Source organism: Bos mutus, chromosome 2, assembly GCF_027580195.1.
Source record: "Bos mutus isolate GX-2022 chromosome 2, NWIPB_WYAK_1.1, whole genome shotgun sequence".
NCBI classification, from domain to species: Eukaryota; Metazoa; Chordata; class Mammalia; order Artiodactyla; family Bovidae; genus Bos; species Bos mutus.
This window is the reverse complement of record NC_091618.1, coordinates 79,238,293-79,256,329: the sequence shown is the minus strand read 5'-3', so window position 1 is coordinate 79,256,329 and position 18,037 is coordinate 79,238,293. Positions and strand designations below refer to the sequence as shown.

At 35.1% G+C, this 18,037-nt stretch overlaps 1 protein-coding gene across 1 annotated transcript in view; it reads left to right on the top strand.

Moving 5' to 3' along the window:
- The window catches only part of LRP1B (LDL receptor related protein 1B), a 1,793,119-nt gene that overhangs the window by 1,601,537 nt on the left and 173,545 nt on the right, over window positions 1–18,037 (top strand). The window contains exons 69-72 of the mRNA XM_070360639.1: window positions 2,496–2,625; window positions 4,272–4,378; window positions 4,719–4,851; window positions 12,769–12,891. Coding sequence (XP_070216740.1) covers window positions 2,496–2,625; window positions 4,272–4,378; window positions 4,719–4,851; window positions 12,769–12,891 — 493 coding nt within the window. The remainder of the gene's footprint in view (window positions 1–2,495; window positions 2,626–4,271; window positions 4,379–4,718; window positions 4,852–12,768; window positions 12,892–18,037) is intronic.

The window sequence follows — 18,037 nt, the reverse complement described above, 5'->3', positions numbered from 1 at the left end:
GAGAGTTCGACTGTGAAGAAAGCTGAGAGCCGAAGACTTGATGCTTTTGAACTGTGGTGTTGGAGAAGACTCTTGAGAGTCCCTTGGACTGCAAGGAGGTCTCCTGGGTGCTCATTGGAAGGACTGATGTTGAAGCTGAAACTCCAGTACTTTAGCCACCTCATGTGAAGAGTTGACTCATTGGAAAAGACCTTAATGCTGGGAAGTATTGGGGGCAGGAGAAGAAGGGGACGACAGAGGATGAGATGGCTGGATGGCATCACGGACTCAATGGACATGGATTTGGTGTCCATTGGTGTCCGGGAGTTGGTGATGGATAGGGAGGCTTGGTGTGCTGCGATTCATGGGGTCGCAAAGAGTCGGACACAACTCAGTGACTGAACTGAACTGAACTGAATTTACCAAATACAGGGAGGAATCATCCTTTTCTTTACGTTATTATTTAAGAAACTCTTGCAGGACACTCAGGTTCAATCCCTGGGTTGGAAGACCACCTGGAGAAGGAAATGGCAACCCACTCCAGAATTCTTGCCTGGAGAATCCCATGGACAGGGGAGCCTAACAGGCTACAATCAGGGAAGCCTGACAGGCTACAGTCCATGCAGTCATAAAGAGTCTGACATCACAGTGAGTAACACTTAGCCAGTTTTACCAGCATTATTATTTAAGAAACTCTAGTAAATGGTAAATCTTCAATACTTGGGAAAAGAAGTGGGGAAGGAAAGAAGAAAATCAGTTATATAGCAGGCAGTCTAATTAAACTGTCATCAGCAAAGAGAAAACTATAGGAATTCAGAAAATAAGCTCTTATTTCTTACATGGGATGAAACTGAGAAAAAGCAGGGAGTAACAGTTCATATGTTTCATTCACTGGAAGTTTCACAAGCTGTAAGAGTGCTGCACCTTTTGTGAAAAGAACAGACAAGTAAATCTTGGCAACAATAGAAACTGCTAAACAACAGAAAAATATCATCTCAGCAAGACATTTCACTGGAGCATCCCATTTCAACCAGAGTGGTCAGACCCAAGGAAAGTGAATTTCTAATTTCCCTTTCATTGATCTCATATAAACAACTGAAAGGCCCCCAAAGGCATCACTACTATCTTGTTTGATTTCCAAATAAAATCTGGATGCTAGCTAGCCAAAAATGACAATTCTGGCAGTTCATTTCACAGTTCTCTAAGAACAAATAGCAGAAGAATGGAAAAGGAATATGAACAGCAAAGTATGAAAGAATAAGGACAGAGGGAGAAAAGTGGGGATAGGGGAAAGAAATAACACAGGGGAAGTTTTGTTGATGCAAGACAGAATTACCCTAGGATTTTTTCTTGTTTCACATTAATCTTTTCACCCCATTCCCAAGGAACTGGCTATACTGATTAGACATATCTTTTAGCCTTTTTATTTCCCCACAATCAGCATTGTCACTTCAGTTCAGTCCCTCGTTATGTCCAACTCTTTGTGACCCCATGGGCTGTAGCATGCCTGGCTTCCCTGTCCATCACCAGCTCCCAGAGCTTGCTCAAACTCATGTCCATTGAGTCAGTGATGCCATCCAGCCATCTCATCCTCTGTCGTCCCTTTCTCCTCCTGCCTTCAATCTTTCCCAGCATCAGGGTCTTTTCCAATGAGTCAGTTCTTCACATCAAAGTATTGAGCTTTGGCATCAGTGCTTCCAATGAATAGTCAACACTGATTTCCTTTAGGATTGACTGGTTGGATCTCCCTGTAGTCCAAGGGACTCTCAAGAGTCTTCTCCAGCATCACAGTTCTAAAGCATCAATTCTTTGGCACTTAGCTTTCTTTATGGTCCAACTCTCACATCCATGCATGACTACTGGAAAAACCATAGCTTTGACTAGATGGACTTTTGTTGGCAAAGTAATGTCTGTGCTTTTTAATATGCTGTCTAGGTTGGTCATAGATTTTCTTCCAAGGAGCAAGTGTCTTTTAATTTCATGGCTGCAGTCACCATCTGCAATGATTTTGGACCCCAAGAAAATAAAGTCTGTCATTCTTTCCATCGTTTCCCCATCTATTTTCATGAAGTGGTGGGACTGGATGCCATGATCTTCTTTTTTTGAATGTTGAGTTTTAAACCAGCTTTTTCAACCTTCTCTTTCACCTTCATCAAGAGGCTCTCTAGTTCCTCTTCGCTTTCTGCCGTAAGGGGTTTCATCTGCATATCTGAGGTTATTGACATTTCTCATTGTCATTTATAACTATTAAAATTGCATTACCCCATAACTGTCTGTTTGGAGTATGATCCACTCAGAGCAACTTTATTACTTGATGAAGCCGTGGGATATATGTTCTTTTTATATTTCTCTGTTTTATTATGACTAATAGAGACAAATGAAACTGGAAAATGATTATAATGTTTTATAGTGATGAGCTTAAGTGTGACCATCTGAGATTCTTGTATGTGTTTTTTGGGGTTGAAGACATTTATCTAAAACTTTAATTTTAATTATGTTTGTGTTGTTTTTGTCAGAGAAATTGTGAAACAAGTTGTTCCAAAGATCAATTCCAGTGTTCCAATGGTCAGTGTATATCAGCAAAATGGAAATGTGATGGCCATGAAGACTGTAAATATGGAGAAGATGAGAAAAACTGTGCGCCAGGTAAAATGCTTGAGACAATATTTCATTTAAGTAATGTTTTAACTCAGAATTTAAATTTCAGCAAAGATATGTATAAAACAGTGGCAAATAATGACATTTTGCTGTTTTTAAGAAATAATCTGAAATATCTGTAGATAAATTAATTGGTGTACCTTCTGTATGTTTTGAAAATGTTTTATTAGACAAGATTGATATTATTTCCAGATACAAGCATTACTCCCTTAAATTTGATTTTCTGATCACTATATTTTTCTATATCATTTGGAGTTGTTTTTCCAAGATAGTGGAATGAAAAAGGTTGAAACTATAAGTGTGATAAAAGTCAGGTTTCAATTCCAGAAATTAAGATTATTAAATAGAATATAGAAGGTGTATTATTTCTTTTACATCTTGGTCCAAAATAAAAATTAAGATTCAAAATAAGAGTATAGGGGGAAAAATACCCAGTTCATATATTGCTATTCCTTAAACATCACTTTAAATATATATATATATATATAGTTAGCTTTTATACTTGGGAATTTTAATAGCATTATTCTACAGGAAAAAATACTGGGGAAGATCACTTTGTAATATATTATACACACACACATATGTATATGGTTGTAATAGTTTCATAATGTAATAATTATTTTGAGGGACTAAGGCAGAACTGCAGATACCTCACACACACTTTACTAATAGCCCAGGATCATGCCCATGGTCCACATTGCTAACTGTTCACATCTTTGTTCTTACTGAATTCAGACATAGTCCCAGACTCATTAATACAGATCCCTAGGCAACCACTGCCAATTAAAAGGAATTAAAACCTAAGGGAAAAGCTTTTTAGCATCCCAGGACACAGCAATTTAAACCACAAAGCCATTACGTAAGTATATTTGGCTACCTAGTGATCTAATACAAGGCCAAGAATCCCAGAATTTGAATGCAGGCTTAACAAACAAAGCCCCTCGACATGAAAAGGTATCATCATTCCTGTGTTAATTAATTACATCAGGTATTGGCTATAACTTATTTATCTACAATTTAAAATATTTCCATGTCATAAAAGAATTGCTTCAAATTTTACAGACTCTGCTAATTATACATATGTTCATATTTAAAACCCCAAGTTAAAAAAAAAAAGACAAGACTTCTTAAAACTTATATAAATATGATATTTTTTTCAAAATAGCCAAATAGATATCATGGGGTCTATGATACCATGCCAAGATTTTCACTTTTAGCTTTATACAATGCATATATTAATAATATCCTCAAAGTTTACTAAATGCTATTACAATTTTGAAAATAATTTGAGGCTTTTGTATTTTAAATAGATTCAAAATTATAAGAGAATATATTTAACTCTTCAACAATCAAAGTAATAGAAGATATAGAGAGGTTCCCCCCACCCCCTCGGCCCTTTTTTCTTTAGTGAGTTGAATACTTATGAACAGACCATTACATCATGAGGTATATTTAATACAGTACAAAAATATTGTAAAGCTCATTTTAAGTCAGTGTTTAATATCAGATGTTGAATATAATTCAGTATAAACTATTTTCATTACTATCTGTAATTTTCATATGCTTATTTATGCTTTTATCTATCAACATTCATTCTGTTCACTAAATCTAAATCTCAACTTTATTATACTCAGCTTCTCCTACTTGCTCGTCAAGTGAATATATATGTGCCAGTGGGGGATGCATTTCAGCATCTTTGAAATGCAATGGAGAATATGACTGTGCTGATGGTTCAGATGAGGTAAAATCTATCTTTTGATTAAAATCTCTGAATTATGTGAATTAGATTTGAGAAAGCAAATGTAATAAGCAATAGAGAGACAGAATCTTGATTCTTAGCACTGTCTAAAATGTCAAGACGAGAACACTGAATACAGTAATTTCAGCAAATGCCTGAATCTTCATGCTGCCCATAGACCAAACTGTATTGTCCTTCGCAAAGGCAATATTCATTAATTAAAAATAAAACGAAGCCCACACAGCATAATAAATCTCCAGTATTGTCAGTTGCATGTTTACTTTGCTTGTGACTATATCATTATCAGTAGTTAAAACTGCAGCCCCCATTTGTATTTGAACAGATGGACTGTGTGACTGAGTGTAAGGAAGATCAGTTTCGATGCAGAAATAAAGCCCACTGTATTCCAATTAGATGGCTTTGTGATGGAATTCATGACTGTGTGGATGGCAGTGACGAAGAGAACTGTGACAGAGGTAAGGTACTATTGCATATGTGTGTCTACAAATAAGAGGATGGCAGTTAAGATGCTGTGCAGAATATTTACATCATGTGCTAAAGGCAGCAGATAAGATAATTAAAATGATTCTCCTTTTCTAGTTTCATTACATAATGGCAGTGATGGTTTAGTCTCTAAGTCGTGTCTGACTCTTGCGACCCTATGTACTGTAGCCAAGCTCCTCAGGCCATGGGATTTCCCAGGCAAGAATACTGGCGTGGGTAACCATTTTCTTCTTCTGGGGATCTGCCTGACCCAAGGATCAAACCTCCGCCTCCTGCATTGCAAGCGAATTCTTTATTGACTGACCCACCAGGAAACCCTCTCAACACATAATACAGTGCTCTGAGTAAGCAAAATCTGGATCATTTTCAGACAAGAATATAAATCCATTTTCATATAACAAACACAACTAAAATACAAGTGTTTTTTGAGTATCTATTATGAGTATGACATTGGACATGTGAGAAGAGGTCAGGGAACATAGCCCCTATAGCCATTCCTACCGAAGTATTTTCTGGGCACGTTTTTCTCCCACATTGCTTGCCTTGTTTCTGAAAGAATAGAAACAACATATGGTATATTATATCACACATGCTAATATGCTAGATCATAGATAGGTTGTAGGTTGGGCCCCAAATTTGTTTCCTGCCATATGGTTGAGAAAACGACCTACATTGAAGTCTGGAAGAAACGTGATTTTATAGCATCATTCTTTTCTAGTTATGTGAAAATATTTCCTGACATATAACTTTTTAGTTGCAAATCACCACATTAAATTATTGCTATTTTTCTGTTAATAAGAGGAAAGCAAAGAAATTGTAGGGTGAATCTTAAAATGGCCATGAATTATAGCATTCTTATTAATTTCATAATGTTAGATATATTAATTAACACAATTTATTTTTACTTATAAGATCCTCTAAACTTTACATTTTAGAATATTTGAAACATCAACAGAGATGATGTTAGTATTGATATATGTTGTAAAGCGTTTGAACAAGCACTCTGTTTATAAAGTTTAAATGGATCTAAAATATTTACTCCTGTAAATATCTAATCAGTCAAGGAAAAATATCTTCTACCTTCTTTAATATTAGATCAAACCTTTATGATTTACTACATTTCTATTCCAAATCTGATAAAGTATTATTATATCAGCAGAAGAAACCCTAGTTCTTATTTGGAATCTGAAGTGCATTATAGAAAATCATAAAAGATTAAACTTCCATAATAGCCGTTTCTACTTTTGCTTACGTTCTCACACTTGCTGTCTGTAATTGGTTACTCTGGAGAAAGCAAACTTTGTGAACATTCTGGGACCAAAAACTCATAGTGGAGGACTTTAAGTCCAAGATTAAATTTCTTATAATTTAGTATTTTATCATTAATAAATTCCATCCCCTCAGCTTCAGTCACTCACCAGTCTTGTTCTTCTCATTTTTCCTATGTAGGCTTATTGGTGACCCAGTTGGTCACCAATACATCCTACTCACTGCTGCCATGTTCATCTTATGTAAGTGTAACTCTGGTTATGTCAATCTTCACTCAAAGCTCTTCTTGGTTAGATACAAATATCATAACCTGGCAGTCAGGGTTATAAGAGAATGATCCCATTTCACCTTCTGTATCATTTGACTGAATTTCCCTGTTGGAATATGTTTCTGTACAAACAAAATGTGGAAATACATTCCAGGCAGTGGGATCATTATGTTCAAAGTCACAGAGGTGAGGGAAACTTGATCCATTTTGGAGCCACAAGTAATTGAAAAGTCATGCTATGGAACTTAGTTTTAATATTATGCATATTGAGGCATTTTCCAAGGCTTTTGAGGAGTTTTCTAATATTAAAAAAGGAAAGGGTGATAAGATTTGAACTATGTAATAGCAAAGAGAATTGACTGAGATGATGGGGAGCAAGAAATCTTGTTTCTTATTTTATCTCCATGGAAGTTTCTGTATTCATGTTTTAATACTATCAAGCCCAGCCCCAGTTCTCCAAGAACTGTAGAAATACCTAGAGAGTGAATCTGTACCTGGGAGTGTACGGAGTCGGGGACAATTCTGTTAGAATTTAGTTACTTTTTAAATATTGGATTTCATACAAATGTGTTTAAACAAAGAATTCTAGGTTAAAAATCAAATATTAAAGTAAAACATTAAACATAGCTTTTGAAATCTGGGATAACTTTCAATTTTAAAATGGCTCAATTAAATGCTTAAACTTACTGACTAAAAAACAGAGCTGAGGACTTTGAATTAAACCATTTAGAAATATGTCAAATTTTCTCTCCCCTCTCTATGGCTGCGTGTAACATTTCCTGGATTCCTTGCTCCCAGGTAATTAAATTTCAGTGAAATATCTTGGTGGTTTGATCCTATATGGATATGACCAAGTTCAAATTTCTAGCATTTGATTGCTTCCAGGAATTGGTTTAAGTATTGGATAAAAGCACTTCAAGACATTGAAGAAATAAAATGCCAGAATATGCATCTCTTCTGTTACATGTTACTTCCATTCATCTTAAATATGGACACATGAGCTAACAGGGGCTAAGTGTTGAGGGGTTGAAGGTAAGAGAGCTACAGGATAAACATGGAGCATTTACCTTGTGAATCAATTTTACTGGTTTACTTTAAAAGGAAAGAAACCCCTAATATTATGGAATCACTGTCAAGGTTCATGATTCACATTTTGAGATGGATTCTTTTATTAATGCAATACCTAACTTTTGATAATTTTTTTAAAATTAATATTTGATTAGTTAATGTAAGTCAAAATGCAGACGATCCTTTAAAAGGACACACTGTCTATGTAGCAACAGCTCCAGAGTATTTTTGGGCAGTTTGATACGTTTTATATCTGAAGTAGCCTTAACCAGAAAAGTGAAAATCTAAAATTAACAAAGTGATATTTTAAGACTTCAAAATGATAAATAATTTTTAACAAAATTGGACTCAAACTAATAAACTTAAAATCTGTAAGCAAATAAAATTGAACTATTAGTTTAACAAAAACACAATATTTATGAGATGCTGCCTCTCTTCATTGGTGATTTATTTTTAATTATAAAATTTCCAGCAGATCTTTGCTTCAAGCCCTTGATATTTGAAATAGTTGGATACCTGATGAGGGAAGTAACACTTGCTTCTAGGGTTATAAGAATCTCAGCTTTACAAAATGCATCTATTCATGAAACTAATTGGTGATCAAAATGTAAAATTTAATACAGTACTAATATCTCACTGACATGTATACATGTTTCTGAGTAATATTTTTACAATAAAACATAGATTCATAAGCAAAAAAATAAATAAATAAAAGCAGCATTCACATTTTTAAAGGTAGAACATGTTACCCCAAGGAAATTTGGTGTTTGTATTGGCCTGAGCTTTCAAACTTTACACTTTATACCAATTTTGATGGAAAAGATAGTCTTTTTAGCAATTATTAGCTTCTAATTATAGAAGCTATCAAATTTCATCATACATTTAAGCTTATCTCAACCCTAATTAAGATGAGAACCCTTGATTCTTATTTTCTGTGATGATATATTTGTCCAGATTTCTATGAAATTGCCAAGAGCTCAATTAAATTTAGACATAGGTTATTGTTAATTACAATGCTTGTTTCTATTTTTCTAATAACCTCCTATTGAGCTGATCAAGAACATGACTAGGAAACTGGAATTTTAATCCAATTAATCTCTTTAAATTATGCCTATTTTAAATTGTTTATGTGTGCTTCCTGCCATTTCACAATAGGCTTTTTAAGTTAGGATATCTTGGAACCCCTTGATGCGTTTTTTTAAAATGCAAATTGTTCCTAGTACAATGGGAAGCCTTTAGTAAATTATCATAAAACCTTTGCCTTTGTGTTATAATTATGATTTCATATGTATTTCTCTTCTTCTTAATAAAAATAGTGCAATGTCTGACACTCTTATGGGGACAATTATAATGTTATCTAATTCAAAACCTTTGGGAACTCATATTTTTCCTTTTAACAAAACTGGTGTGCTACCAATTTTTTTTTTTTTTTTTTTGAATAATCAAAGGATGTTCACAAATTCTGTTTGAATTTCATCCATTTTAGAATGGAAAATGTGATGTCATTAGAATCTTTATTCCGAAAGAATACAACTCTATTTCATATCCTGTGAATTTTGATACTGAATTAAGCCAACACTTACCTCATACCGCTATTCATGTGTTTAATACTAAAGACTGTTCTTGCTATCTTTTTTGTCTGTTTTCAGACACTTATTAAATGACAATATGTTTTCTTGTGTTGATTTTGATGATTGAGATTATTTTAAGGTTTAGGGCATTTTAAAGCTGAACATTTGGAGCAAAATGGCAACCTACTCCAGTATTCTTGTCAAGAAAATACCATGGACAGAGGAACCTGGAAGGCTACAGTCCATAGGGTCTCAAAAAGTCAGACATGTCTGACTTTTCTGAGCACATGTATAGTTGAACATTGCAAGTGTTTGTAAGAAAGGGGCATCCCAATGCCAGATATTGAACTGTCAGAAGACTCATGGTGAAATTCATCATTCTGGACTCACTAAGGACTTGAATCTATCTGTATCTTAGAGTTTGTTAGTGCTCAAGGATGTCACTGTGAGCTGTACCAGTTCTGTCAAGTATTTTGTAGGAAAACTTAGAACAGTTATGATTGAGAGCATTATAAATTCTTGGTCTCAGCTTGAACTATCACTCAAGATTCTAAGCATTCTACCTATATATTTTTAATCATCTCTCTCTACCATTAATCCTACCAGGTTTTTAAAAAGTTGATTTTCTTTCTCACATTCTACTTCACAGCAGCAGTAAAAATCATGAGTTTATTTTAACATCTGGACACAAAATTAATTAAGCTACCTATTTTTATGCCTAGCCCTTCTTCTTTTCTCTTAAAATAGATTTGTCTCATCTCCAGTCTAAGGATAGTCCTTTTACTTGTTTTAGATCTCAAATCCTTCACACTTTCTTGATTCTCAGAGAACTTATATGAATTACCTTTTCTCTCTGCTATATCCTCAACCTTACTTTATTTGCTGAATTCTTCTCAGAAGCATTTATATACCTGTTCCGATATCTGTTTTACTTCATACAAGCAATCAAGCTGTCTGACTTACCCAACTTCTTCTTTTCTTCCTTCCCTTTAAGGCCAAACTTCGGAACTATTACCTCTTTATATATGATAACCAAGTACAAACATTTCTTTAACCCACCAGCACTTCACTAAATCTACTGTCTTAGCATTATTTATATGTGCTAACTATTACCTTCTTGTTTGAACAGTTTTCAGATATTTCTCCAACCACTATGGCTACTTCTTAGTCTTTTTTGTAGGTTTTGCTTTATTCATTTAATCTTTCAATGCAAATTTCCTCTGTGTTATCTTCTAAATTTCAAGTAACATCTATATTCTGATCATTCTCAACTATGCATTTACAGATCAGAAACCTTTCCTGTATTTTGGACATGTTTATCCACTAGCCTGTTAAATATCACCAAATCCTTGTCTTACCAGTAACTTAAATGGATTATGTCATTATTTCCACTAATACTGATCCAAATGCTATGCTCTTTTATTTATTGAACAATGCCAGCACTCACCAAATGGTCCGAATAAACCAAAAATTGAGTCCTGTGTTTGACTACTCATGTCCCTCTACCCCTCATCAAGTTTGTCATCAGGTCCTGAGGATTCTACCTCCTGAAGAGTTCTCAAATATATCAACAACTACTCTAAATCAAGTTACCATCAGTTCTTTTCTGATTGACTGCAAGCCTTCTTCAAACTGGTCTTTTTCTTGTCTTAGCTTTACTCTCCCTGTTTTCATGTTTAAACTTTCCACACTGTAGCTAAGGTTGTCATTCTAAAACCCAAATCTGATTTTGTCCCCATTTCCTAAAGTACATCTTTGCTACTGAAAGCGAATTACTAGAGATTTGTGTGCAAGTCAAAGCTCAAAAGAATAAGAGCTTATTGACCCTAACAAGCTTAGGGTTATTATTCTCTCTAAAGTACATCCACAAGATGAACAATACTTCCTTCTTGGACTTTTCTAGGCTTGCAAGGATGAGCAGTATCACTCTGCAGCTCTGTGTTTTAATAAACAAACATATCCATTTTTAACATGTCAACATCTTCAACCATCAAATCTTGTCAATATGGAAGCACTATTTCTTATGTTATATATGAAATTTAAGTTGGTAGTATAAGTCTCTGAAGGCAATCATTTATCTTCATTTTACATTCCCATCAAATTTCTTTGTGTTGTTTCCCCAGGTACTCTTTGAAAGTATGATCTTATAAATCCTAATCATACCTCTTTTGTAACATATGAAGATGTTAAGCTCCATAGAAATTAATACACTTTTCCAAAGCAAAACAAAGCAAGTTCTTAACTCCCTAACCATTGCTGTTTCTGCTATATATTGCTGTGTATCTAGACATATATAACTAAAGTTTATTTGTACTCTGTGTTCTTTACTTGTGGTAGATGTATTCAATTTAAAGTTCAAATGTCCTTGTATTCTTGCTGCTTTCTATTTAATTTTTAAAAGAGCAAGAATGCAAGTATTTTTAAAATGCTCACAAAGGAGTTCCCTGGAGGCCCAGTAATTAAGACTCTGAGTTTTCAAAGCAGGGGGTATGGATTCAATCTCTGGTCTGGTCAAGGAATTAAGATCCCATATGTCATGTGGTACAGCCAAAAAATTAAAAATTAAATTGAAAGTAAAGATATATTCTTTAAAATAAATTAAAAATGCTCGTAAGAGTATTCTATAGTACAGTGTTTATAAGAATAGCTAGTTCCCTGGTGGCTCAGATGTTAAATAATCCGCCTGCAATGCAGGAGACAAGGGTTCAGTCCTTGGGTTGGGAAGATCCCCTAGAGGAGGTCATGGCAACCCACTCCAGTATTCTTGCCTGGACAATCCCCATGAACAGAAGAGCATGGTAGGCTACAGTTCCTGGGTTGCAAAGAGTCATACACAACTGAGTGACTAAGCACACACCACAGTATTCCACCACATCAGCAACTTCTGCATGCATAGATGCATTATAAGTTGCTTCAGTCGTGCCTGACTCTTTGTGACCCTATGGACTGTGGCCCACCAGGCTTCTCTGTCTCTGGGGTTCTCAGGCAAGAATATTGAAGTGGGTCCCCCTGCCCTCCTCCAGAAGAGCTTCCCGACCCAGGGATCAAACCCACCAACTTCTATTTGTTATGAAATTAGTAGTTTCTCTATGACTATAAAAATGTTTTACTGGTTTTTCTGGTTTAAATGATTCAGTTTGTCAGTTTTCAGATACAAATGAATTATTAAATTGCTTTAAAAGTAACTTTTCTTCCCAGAAGAGCATAATTTTTGGTAACGAAAATTAGTGCTATTTAAAACCTAAGTTTCTTTACACTCAATAATGTAGAAATGATGTGAAATGGAAGGAAATTTATATTGAAGAAAACTTTATTCTAGTGACTTCTCTGGTGGTCCAATGACTAAGACTCAATGCTCCCATTGCAGGGGGCCCAGGTTCGATCCCTGGTCAAGGAACTAGATTCCACACACTGCAACTAAGACACAGCACAGCCAAACAAAAAACAAGTAATATTTTTTTTTAAAAGAAAACTTCATTCTATCATCTTATTCTCAATATTCTGTAAAGAAAATATGATACATGTGAGGGTAATATCAAATGCTTTGAAAAGTTGACAGTGAATACTATTTTTAAAAAGCTTGGATGTATAATATTTTACAGGAAAAAAATCAGAAAGAGAGAAACTTTTACTGTGCTAAGAATTAGAGGAATATGTGTTTTGCTGACTGGAATTAATTATGCTGTATATCTGTCTTTTGTTTTCAAATGAAGGAGGAAATATATGTAGAGCAGATGAGTTCCTTTGCAACAATTCACTTTGCAAACTACATTTCTGGGTGTGTGATGGAGAAGACGACTGTGGAGACAACTCTGATGAAGCCCCTGACATGTGTGGTATGGCATTTCCCATGGCTCTAGATTGTACTCTGCTCCCTTGATGTAGTGCGCCAGCATGATTCAATGATATGGTGCAAATTCTGCCATCCCCGGGTTAGGTAGATAACGTGTAACCACAGATACAGCTTTTGCTCAAATAATAACCCTCCTCAGAGTTTACGACTTTGAGAGCCCTCTTAAATCTGAACTTGCACATGTCAACACTACTCAAAAGACGGATTATGGACTGTCTAGGAAGATTTAGAGTAGTTCACCTTTTGAATTGAGTAAGGTTCATATAAAGACTTAAGCTTTATACTCAACTGATGTTTTAGGTTAAAACAATTTTTTTGACAAATAAATATGGGAAAAAATGTGCATAATAAAATCACATACTTTCACAAATCACCCACTACTGAGACTGGTTATTCAGAGAAGGGAGATAAATATGCATAGAGATATACAGATATTATCTATCTATTTATCTGTATCTATCTATGGCAACCTAATCCAATATTCTTGCCTGGAGAACCCCATGAAAAGAAGAGCCTGGCAGACTTAAATCCACAGGGTTACAAAGAGTCAGACACAACTGAAGAGATAGCACACGCACACGCACACAGACACACACACACACACACACACACACACACACACACACACATCTATCTTTCTATCTATCTATATCTATCTATCTATCTGGGGGCTTCCCAGGTGGCTTAGATGGTAAAGAATCTGCCTGCATTATGGGAGACCAGGGTTCGATCCCTGGGTCAGGAAGATCCCTTGAAAAAGCAAATGGATACCCATTCCAATATTCTTCTCTGGGGAATTCCATGGATGCAGGAGCCTGGCAAGCTACAGTTCTTAGGGTCACAAAGAGTCAGATGTGACTGAGCAACTAACTCTTTCACATCTATCTATTTACCTATCAATCATCTATCTGTCTTGTTACAAGAGTTAGGCAGGTAACTACATTTAGGAGTTATTTAACATTTAAATCTGAAAAATCTTAAAATTTATTTCTAATTCAAATTCAAGTTACTTCTGACTGACATTTGTCACAAGCACAATTATGCAACCAACAACTCTAAATGCATAGCTTTAGATCACCAAATTAAACAATTTTATGTATTTGGTAAATATTGTCATTCTTAATGTCATTCTTTGTTTCTAGTCAACATAAAAAGGAAATTTAACTTTTAGTTTAAAGAAAAATGCTACTACTTTGGATATAAATATAAATATCCACATAAGGTGAATTAAAGAAAATATAGCATAAATATGTGTACTTATATGTATATATATGTACTTATATTCCGTGTTCTATTTGGTAAATCAAGCTAAACTAATTTTTTATAGATGTTGATATTGACTCAGTTGAATAAAAAGCTCAAAAACAAAGAGGTGGCTTTATTTTAAACATGTTTTAAAACTTGAAAAAGATAGTGTTTGGAGAATTGTTCTCTACAGGTACTCCTGATAAGTAATGTAACTAAATTTCACTTTCAGTTCTTCCGCATAATATTACAGAGTGAATTCTAGAGAATCACCAGAGATAGTATTATTTCTGAATCATAATACTTGAAAATATTTTAAGTGTTTTACTTGAATTTTTTTCAAATTTAAAAATATTTCAGATTTTACCAATACAAGCCAAAAACTATTATTTTTAATAAAATACATTTTTTCCCTCTATTCTGTATTCGATTTCAGCACAAAAACTAGTGAGTAGAATAGGATTTGTTTGGAAACTAATTAACCATGTGGGGCTCCAGATCACACCCCGCAGATCCATTTCCAGGGCCAGGAAGTGATTCTAATGGACATGCTGCACAGCTGTTGGAAAACTTGTGAAGTACATCCAGCTTAATTCTGTGAATGTTTTTGCATTCTCCTCAATCATAAGTATCAACATTGAGTCAAGTTTTTATGTGATGGAGACTGTGCTAAGTAATTGGGATAAAAACAGAATATGGTTTCTTTGACAAGGAGATCAATTTCTGGTTCTAAAATAATAATTTCCAGGTATTATATTTCAAGCAATAGTAGAATTAAATAAAGATAAGACATAGAGGGATAAAATGAACTCTGCCTGAAAGAGAATGAAAAGAGGTAGACTAAAATACACCATAGGTATAGAGAACAGTGTGGGGGAAAGTATCATTCATTCATTTAATAGCTGTTAATCTAGAGATAGGCTTATTCCCTGGTGGCTCAGAGGTTAAAGCATCTGCCTGCAATTCAGGAGACATGGGTTTGATCCCTGGGTCGGGAAGATCCCCTGGAGAAGGAAATGGCAACCCACTCCAGTATTCTTGCCTGGAGAATCCCATGGACTGAGGAGCCTGGTAGGCTACAGTCCACAGGGTCGCAAAGAGTCAGACACGACTGAGCAACTTCACTTCACTTCACTTCACTTCAAACTAGAGATAATGATTATTTTTGGTGATATAATGATAAGAGAAACAGATATGGACCCTACTTCACAGAGCTGAGAATCTAGTGGAAGAGGAATATTAATGATCACAAAATACATAGTTATAAGCTATGATTTATGTGCTGAAAGAAGTATAATAAATTATACAAATAAAGAATTTTGGAGTTTTAGTCTATATAGGATTTTATTCAGTCTCACTTTTTGAGAAGTAACATTGAGTTTGAGTCTGAGAGATTTATAGCTGCCAAGTTGGTGAAAGGGATGGAGTGGGAATGGATGACACAGTATTTTAGGCAAAGGAAACAAGATGTAGAAAGGCCCTGAGATAGAGCAAACCACAATTTACTAGAGGAGTTGAAAGATATGTGTGCTTGGAGAATACAGAGCGTGCTAGATAGTGGACAAAATGGAACTAACAGGAGAGATACTTGAAACCTTGTAAGTCTGGGGAGGGATTTTTAGATTTAGCTTGAAACCAAATGAAAATATTATAGAGTTTTAAGTAGAGGCGGCATAGAGTCATATTTCTATTTCACAGATATTAGATAGAGGCAAGAATAGTTAAGACAATTGCAGAACTCAAGGCAAGCTATGCTGGTAGCTTGGATTAAGATAATGACAGCACATGATGGCAAAGTATACACAATTTGATTGTGATTTAAAAAGCAAAATGAACTGGATTAAATAATGGGTTGGACATAGGAAGAGAAAGAGAGAGGAAGTTGGCAAGTGTAATTTATAGGCTGTTTTTGCTTGTACATTTGAATAGCTGGGAAACACAGGATAAGGAAATTTTGCATGTAAAGATTAGAAGTCTGGCTTGGATGTACTTGAGGAGACATTAAGTACAGATCACAAGGAGATGCTACATGTTTGGTTCTAGAGCTTAAAGAGCTGGTCTAGAAATGTAAATGTGAGGGTCAGCAGAAAATGTAGTAGTAAATTCTATGGAATTTGTAAGATTCAGGCAGAGAGGGAGTAAAACATAAAAGAAAGGAATTAAGATAGAATATCAAGGGCCACCAAACATCTAAATAAATATGAGTAGCCAGAAGAGACTCAGGTGAGTAATAACAAGATGATTAGAAAAAAAAATGAAATATGACAAGAAAAATACCAAGGTAATAAAATGTTACAAGAAAGATGAAATGGTTCCTGAAGAGGCAGGGAAAATTGAGTTTCAGAGCAAGTTAAAGCAATCCATTTTATATAAGGGTAGTGACCCCTTGACCCACTCCAGTGTTCTTGCCTGGAGAATCCCAGGGACAGCAGGGCCTGGTGGGCTGCCGTCTATGGGGTCGCACAGAGTCGGACACGACTGAAGCGACTTAGCAGCAGCAGCAGCAGCAGCAGTGACCCCTTGAAGAGCTGAATCATTGGAAAAGACCCTGATGCTGGGAAAGATTGAATGCCAAAGGGAGAAGGGGACAATAGAGGATGTGATGGTTAGAAGCATTACCAACCCAGTGAATATGAATCTGAGCAAACTTCAGGACATAGTGAAGGACAGGGAAGCCTGGGGCACTTCAGTCCATGGGGTAGCAAAAACTTGGACACGACTTAACAATTGAACAACAAAAGTGACCCCTTGAAATTAGTTGATAGACTATATGTATATGCAGGTGATGGACTGATATTTAATGATATGATAATTTTTATCTTTTTATTTCCATTTATTTGTTTATAATAAGGGAGCATGTTCATATAATGTGAAAGGTTGGTGTGGTAGGGAGACTTGAAAGGAACATAGATTTGAATCATTATTGATTCAAAGGGTATGAATGACATTATGTATAAAAAATATAAATATAGATATAAATGAGTGATTTCCAAGTAGTGTTCAGGGCCTATCTGGCATTGATAAATATTCATGTTTGTGATAGCAGTCAGCATTGCAGTATGATTATCTACAACATTCCTAGGCTTCCCAAATGCACACATTGGGATAGCAGATGGCTTCATTTACCTAAGTTTAGGGATTCTGTTAGATAATTAAGAAGGATAAAAGCAAAAGTGCCAGAGAATGCAGATCATTTAGACTAAGTATTAGTACTTAGAAAAATGTCCAAAATATAATAGGTTATCAATATCAAATAAGTAAATTAAGAAATAGAATACGGTACATTTAAATGACTACTACATGTTATAGAATGTAAATTACCCCTCAGTAAAGCTATTAAAATCATAAAAACAAATAGAATTTGGAATCTAATGTCAGCAGAAAGGGAAATAAAAAGAAAAAAGGCATTGGTGAATAGGGAAGAGTTAGGTATATCAAGGGACTAATATTTCAGGTAAGACTGAAAAAGTGTCCTTAATGAGACTGGTTGAATTAAGAAGTTGGATAATTGAAGATTGTGGTCTGAATTTGGATCATTAAAATCTGTGGCTTTGTAAATGAAGCAATTGGAAATAACACCTTGAGCTATATCAGTAAATGTCTCTTATCTGCAAGCAACAGGAACTGTCATTGGCTGAATTAAGATACATTTGTCAAAGTCCACCCATGTGCACAACATTCTAGAAGAATGGGTGCCTAGCTGGATTAAAGTAAAAGAATATGTGGTATAAAAAATTCAGGAAGCTAAGAGGTGCATTTATTGGCTGGTTTTCTCATACGGATTTTGATGTCCCCTAGGAGGCTGGAATAATTTGGATAGAGAGAAAGAACTGTGAGGAAAGGTGCTACAAACTCAGTGAATTGGAAGGGGGTGATGTTTATAA